Source organism: Zingiber officinale, chromosome 1A (genome assembly GCF_018446385.1).
Source record: "Zingiber officinale cultivar Zhangliang chromosome 1A, Zo_v1.1, whole genome shotgun sequence".
NCBI classification, from domain to species: domain Eukaryota; kingdom Viridiplantae; phylum Streptophyta; class Magnoliopsida; order Zingiberales; family Zingiberaceae; genus Zingiber; species Zingiber officinale.
Window position 1 is genome coordinate 16,371,705 of NC_055987.1, and position 6,675 is coordinate 16,378,379.

General features: G+C 35.0%; 2 protein-coding genes across 2 annotated transcripts; one reads left to right on the forward strand and one right to left on the reverse strand.

The window, feature by feature from the left end:
* Positions 1 to 1,374, forward strand: LOC122019901 (xyloglucan endotransglucosylase/hydrolase protein 22-like). Its single transcript, XM_042577516.1, has 3 exons — positions 1 to 463; positions 574 to 767; positions 842 to 1,374. The coding sequence occupies exons 1-3, from the start codon at positions 188 to 190 to the stop codon at positions 1,230 to 1,232; spliced, it is 861 nt and encodes a 286-aa protein (XP_042433450.1). The 5' UTR covers positions 1 to 187; the 3' UTR covers positions 1,233 to 1,374.
* A 4,243-nt stretch (positions 1,375 to 5,617) lies between these two features.
* LOC122000464 (homeobox-leucine zipper protein HAT22-like) lies at positions 5,618 to 6,448 on the reverse strand. Its single transcript, XM_042554862.1, has 3 exons — positions 6,195 to 6,448; positions 6,043 to 6,122; positions 5,618 to 5,958 (listed from the first exon to the last, which is right to left on the reverse strand). The coding sequence occupies exons 1-3, from the start codon at positions 6,432 to 6,434 to the stop codon at positions 5,769 to 5,771; spliced, it is 510 nt and encodes a 169-aa protein (XP_042410796.1). The 5' UTR covers positions 6,435 to 6,448; the 3' UTR covers positions 5,618 to 5,768.
* Between the last annotated feature and the right edge of the window lie 227 nt (positions 6,449 to 6,675).

Sequence of the window (6,675 nt, forward strand, 5' to 3'; positions counted from 1 at the left end):
CATAAGCCGTTGAAAACAAAAGCTTCAACAAGGATTAAGCTCATGTTCATGGCGACGGCTCGTTTCTACCTTCACAAGGAACCTTCCCCAATTCTACCTTTCCCTTCCCTATATATATCCCGACCTTCCCTTATCCATTTCACCCACAAACACAAACTCTCGTCTTCAACAAGTACTGATTAAACTCATGTTCATGGCGACGGCTCGTTTCTTTCTCTTCTCTATTTTGCTTGCCATTTCTTCTACAAGCGCAACAATGGCTGGAAACTTCTACCAGGACGTGGACATAAACTGGGGCAACGGCCGAGGCAAAATCCTCAACGCTGGACGACTCCTCACGCTCTCCCTCGACAAGAGCTCTGGCTCCGGCTTTCTGTCAAAGAACCAATACATTTATGGCAGGTTCGAAGTGCAGCTCAAGCTTGTTCCAGGCAATTCTGCAGGCACAGTCACAACCTTCTATGTGCGTGAGAATGAGATACTAGTTCTTATACTGATCGAGCTTTCTGTCTAATCCCCACCTGTAAATAAGATATGAGATAATAGGAATCAATTGTGCTGTTTATATTGCAGTTATCTTCTCGGGGTCCAACGCATGATGAGATCGACTTGGAGTTTCTGGGGAATCTCAGCGGCGACCCCTACACTCTCCACACCAACGTGTTCACGCAGGGGAAGGGAAACAGAGAGCAGCAGTTCAAGCTCTGGTTCGATCCCACCCGGGATTTCCATATCTACTCTGTTTTGTGGAATCCCAGACACATTGTGTGAGTCTCACTTGTCAATGTACGTTTCTGACGAAAAGTTGAACTATGAATTCATTAAGGTTTCTGTGTTGCAGTTTCTACGTGGACGGAATGCCGATCAGGGAGTTCAAGAACATGGAGGCGAAGGGGGTGGCATACCCGAAGGGCCAGGCGATGCGGGTGTACGCGAGCATGTGGGCAGCAGAGGACTGGGCGACCAGAGGCGGGCAGGTGAAGACCGATTGGTCGCAAGCGCCCTTCACGGCCGCATACAGAGGCTATGCCGCCAATGGCTGCGTCTGGCCTGCCGGCGGAGGCGCCGCCACTTGCTCCGCCAGCGGGAGCTCTTGGATGTGGCAGGAGTTCGACGCGACGAGTGTGAGGAGGATGAAGTGGGTGCAGAGGAACTACATGATCTACAATTACTGCAGCGATGCGAAGAGGTCCCCCCAAGGAATGCCGCCGGAATGCTCCGCTACGCCTTGACTCGAAAAGTCATTATGGTTTCTGGTCACTGTGAATAAATTAAATTATCTAGTTTTTCTTTAACGCATTCTTCTTAGTTATTATTATTCTAATTAATGCTGTATGCTTGCCTGTGTATGATAAAATAATTTTTATCATAATACAATACGTGTCATTAGGTAGGGCATCTTGGAATCTCATTTGTAAAATTAAAAACAGCTGAATAAAAAAACTTAAATCATCATAGAAAGAAAATATTAATTAGGTAATATCCGAACGTAAAGTAAAGTGACTCGCTCATCATCTTGATAAATAAATGTACGTAAGCTCATCTTGACAATCAGGAGAATTTTTTTTAATAATACCTATTATTGAGTCTTGAATTTTTAGATTCTTGAGAGTATCTAATCATAAGTAGATTAAATCAGGATAGAGATGGATAAAAATGGAGGATTTTAATTTAAAAAAGTAAAAATTCAAATTTATTTTTTCTTTTGGATGGAGCCGATAAAGTATTATTGCATATTTTGCATTGCAATAACATATTAATTTACCTGTATTTTTTTTTTTGCTCCAACAAGTGCGATCTAGTGATGCGTCACTAGTCATGGTCGGAGCAATCGATCAAACGGTCATCTAACCGCATTTGAACAGGCCACAATTGCTCCTCAAGGATTTCTTGTTTGTTCATCACAGTGAACTAGAAGTTTAAGACATTTGGATCCTACACAACCCCACAAGTATACTTCGGTCATCACCATATTGTATTGTATATCCTATCAATATAGTCGGGCTAAGCATGAGCAATCACTGAGAAAGGATCTGAACAAACTAGGGTGATCGTCCGTCCTGCAAGTTAACATGGGACCAATTGCTTTTGGAATACTTAAGAATTGAGTCTCAGTTACAATAAATTAATGGTTAATTTTTTTTAATTAACAGTTGATTTAAGAATTCTGAGTTGATAGGACGCACGCTACCAGGCCCGGCTTAAGGCATAGGCCATTAAGGCCTATGCCTAGGGCCCCAATTTTATTGGGGCCCACTAATATCAATTTTTTTTTTTGTTTTTTTATAGATTTAATATTAAAAATTTAATTCTCTGCCATAACAGCAAATTTTTTCAACTATAACAGCTAATAACAGCTGTTAAAGTTTTGACTCTTGGTTATCCGTGTACAAGAGTCAACAATAACTAATTCCAATATATACATTCATTATAATTCCTATTATATCTTCTCTTATAATCCTTTATACAGCTCTACCGGATTTTAATTTTTTACGTCACATTCTTCTTCTCATATTCTCATTCATTTTCTCAATTCTCATCCAATATATTTTTCGTTCCAATATATTTTTTTTTGTTCCTCGTCGCCTCGTTAGTAGTTCTCTAAATCTCAGAAGACGTCTTTCGTCTTCTTCAATCGTTCGGTAATATTTTTTTTGATATTTTTCTTTTCTTGAAATGATTTTATTGTTCTACATAAATAATAAATTATAGACGAAATGGACTCAAATATAGCTGGAAAAATAGATTATTTGTAATTATATGAAATCTTGTCTTCCCATTTTTTCTTTTATGTTGCAAGCCAATTACTATAATCACAAATCTAATTTATGCATTTAAAAAATCATAAAATATGATTTATAGATTTTTAATACTCTGATTTATTATATACTTGTTTTGTGTAGTTCATTATAAACTACTTAAATTAATCAAAATTTAATATTTTATATTTTCTTATTATATTTGTGCAGGTAATAGTCAAAGATTGAAATATCATCAAATTAAAACTACACGGTGTAAATCTACTTAATTTTATTTTGATAAAATAGTAGGAACTTATATTTTCTTTTTTATTATTAGTTTAATATAAATATGTCTGTGAAAAAAATATGATTCTAGATATATAAAACGTATGAAAAAAAAAATAGAAGAATTTATTCAATCTAAAAAATGTGCACTTGATAGATTTATTATTAATAATCAAAATCAAAACTCAGAAAATAATACAATTGAAAATTTAAATGAAAAACTAATTGAATTTCTATCAGAAGATAATACATTAGGACAAAAAGAAATTGATCAAGAACTTTCTAACGAAGATAATTTTAATTTTTTATATGACGTAGACAAGTTAAAATTGTTTGATGATGAGTTTTTAAAAATAAAATGTTTAAATCTAGAAAACTTTTTAACACACGACAAGTTATCTGATATTGATGGTTTAGATTTTTTTTTTAGAGTTACAAGTTTTAAAAGAAATAATAAATCCAGACTTAAAAACCGCACTTGAGGTATTAAACCTTATAAAAAAATTAAATTCTTTTCCTAATTCATGGATAGCTTATAGAATATTATTAACTACACTTGCTAGTGTCGCTTCAGCAGAAAGAAGTTTTTCAAAATTAAAATTAATAAAGTCTTATTTACGTTCAACAATGTCTCAAGAAAGATTAAATAATCTAGTAATTTTATCGATTGAAAAAAAGTTATTATCAAAACTTGAATATAAAATTTTAATTAATAATTTTGCATCTCAAAAAATTAGAAAATTAAATTTTATATAAAAATCTATTTTTAAATTAATATTTTATTTTTTTAAAAAAATTTGAACCCGCCATTGTCGGTCCCAAGTCCGAATAAAAAAGGGTGAGGAAAAATTTTATTAAAAAATATTAAAGATCTAAATTTTTTTGGCCTAGGGCCTCATGAAACTTTGAGACGGCCCTGCACGCTACAATCCTTTCTGATTTATTATGATGGCAAATGAAAAATTTTCTTAAGACCGGAACATATAATTAATGGGTATAAGTTGATCATGATATCAATTAAAAAATAAAATTTAATAAAAATAAAAAATAAAATAAAAACAAAAACAAAAAACAACACATGTCACTGTTAACTAGGGCGATCATCTCATCAATACTTTTATTTATTTATATTATATATTTATTTCCGTGTCTTTAGTTTTTCAAATATTGAGTCTCTCAACTAAACTAAAAATACTAGGTATGTGAACCAATTCTTGATATAACTTTTATAATATTTTCTCATCTCATAACTATAAGTAATTAGAAATATATAAAACAGAGAAGATATGAATTTAAACTAATAGATATCACTAATTGTAAATAGATAGTTTCCACAGACCTTGCGTAAATAGATATCACTAATTATAGTCCGGCTTGATAAGTTTACCTGATAAATTTTCAATGTTTCTGATTATAGCATCGTGAATTTAAGAAGATATTAAATTATATATATTTATTTATTTATAGCATTTAGGTTTGATCTTTTTTTTTCTTTTACATTTAGAGTTTAGAGAATTATATAAGATCTTATATATATTCTATATTTCTATATATCAATTTTAGATTTAATATTACTAGTTTTTATTCAGAAAGAGAGCTTTAGCGCAATGTTAACGTTGTTATTTTGTGACCAAAAGGTCACGAGTTTGAATCCTGAAAACAGTCTCTTGCAAAACATAAGATAAGATTGCGTACAATAGATCCTTCCCCGAGAACCTGTATCTCCGGGAGCCCACATAACGGGAACTTCGTACATCGGATAATTTTTTTTTTATTATTAATTTTTTTTTCTTAATTTCTATCAATTTAATCAGTCTAATCGATATGCTTGGCTTGACAAGCCTAGCTAGCCGGTGCTCGGCAGGCCTAATAACCACGCACCTTGGCTCACCCAATCTAATAAGCTTGCTTAGGTAACGTGGCTAGTTTGGTGCGTCTGATGTTTAGTGATTGGTTCAATTGAATTATTTAATTTGAATGGTCTCCCCTTAATTGACTGAATTTGGGCGACGAGTCCACTTAGCTGAGTCATTTCTCTCAACTTGACTGACTCAATTCATCCACATGATATGCATTCAATTCGCCCAATTCATTTTCTTCACTTTTAAGATCTAATTATTAAGCATGTCGATGCAGCAGTGAAGTTTCCGATGCTGCAGACAAGTCCCAGTGTCCCGCAATAAAGTTTAAGGAAACGCACGGTCACACTGATACTTTAAAGTTTAGTGCCACTTTAACGCTATAGTTAGCATATAATAATACCTAAGTCTCTTGGAGCAGGAGATTTGTCATTATTAGCAGGCAAACTTTCTAAGCCTTTAATTTCCAGTCTCCTATTAATTAAAGAACAAGTCTTCTTTTGATTCCATTTTCTAAGAACCTACCATTAAATTTGCACCACGTACGGCGATCAGCTTCTACAATTAGCCCATGGATGCACGTCAGGGAATACCAGCACATTAAGCCGCGTTACAAGGGAATTAATATGCTGACTTGCCGACGCTCTGTCTCTCGTTCGCAGATGTGATTCAAATTTAATCAATTCTAGCACTGAATGCCCAGTCAAACCAAATCTATATGAAACCATCGAATATCAACAATCCTCATCTTTAACCTTAATTCTTAACATATAATAATTTTGAGAGATGTGAAATTTGTTAGTTAATACAATCCTATGAACAGAACTTGCCAAGACCAGTCGATAACTATATGCATGCTAAGTAGCTTAATGGTGAAGAAAGCTCAAGAAACCGCCCTGTTACTCTCATGATCGCCCACCATCTCGTTACACCAACAACACGTTTTTAAGCACAATTGCATCCCAGAACTCAACTCGATTAGCTCTTTCTTCAGCCTCGTGTTCTCGTCGATCAGCCTCTGGCACCGCTTCTTCAGCAACTCACAGTCCACTTCAGTCTGCTTCAACTTCGTCCTACAAACCAATCAAATTCCATCTCCGTATCAGAGATCGCACGTTTCTTGATCTGAATATATAGATTCAAATAATCAACTATACCTGGCTCTTCTATTCTGGAACCACACTTCCACTTGCCTTGGCTCCAAGTTCAACCTTTGCGCCAGCTCTTGCTTCTGTTCCTGACATGAAACACACAAAAATCATTAGTTTTTGGATACGAACAAATTTGATCGTTTGGAATCAAATCATACGGGAACAAGAGTGGCGTGAGCTCCGAAGCTTTTTTCAAGCAAATTCAGCTGCTCCTTTGATAGCCTCAGTTTCTTCCTTTTGCTGCTGCCTTTGGCTGATGGATTGTCTGCTTCCCTTCGCCGAGCCAGGAAAAGCGTCCTCCTCCTTTTCTTCTCCTCCGGAATTTTGTCGATGGGAAGGCTTTCAGGTCCTGCAATGGCAAGACTGAGGGTAACGTTGCTCTCCTCTAACTCTATCATTCTTCCTGTTTTTCCAAAGTGGGGACTTTGGATCAAGGAAGGTTTTTATAATTATAATCGACAAAGACCAGATCAGATGGTGGTGAAGTCAACATGTGATTTTCGTGGAAGTTTCGATCTCCACAACGTTTGTCATTTTGTTAGAAGTGGAGGTAACTAATGACATTGGAATTCATTAAACTGGTCTAATCTTGTCGCCATGATTAAGTAACAAGTTCAACGCAGGCGAATTATAAAAATA

Coding starts and splice junctions, on each gene's coding strand:
- LOC122019901 (XM_042577516.1), top strand. CDS start 188: ATGTTCATGGCGACGGCTCGTTTCTTTCTCTTCTCTATTTTGCTTGCC. Junction 464..573: donor GCACAGTCACAACCTTCTAT/GTGCGTGAGAAT, acceptor TTTATATTGCAG/TTATCTTCTCGGGGTCCAAC. Junction 768..841: donor TGGAATCCCAGACACATTGT/GTGAGTCTCACT, acceptor TCTGTGTTGCAG/TTTCTACGTGGACGGAATGC.
- LOC122000464 (XM_042554862.1), bottom strand. CDS start 6,434: ATGATAGAGTTAGAGGAGAGCAACGTTACCCTCAGTCTTGCCATTGCA. Junction 6,123..6,194: donor CTCACGCCACTCTTGTTCCC/GTATGATTTGAT, acceptor GTTTCATGTCAG/GAACAGAAGCAAGAGCTGGC. Junction 5,959..6,042: donor TTCCAGAATAGAAGAGCCAG/GTATAGTTGATT, acceptor ATTGGTTTGTAG/GACGAAGTTGAAGCAGACTG.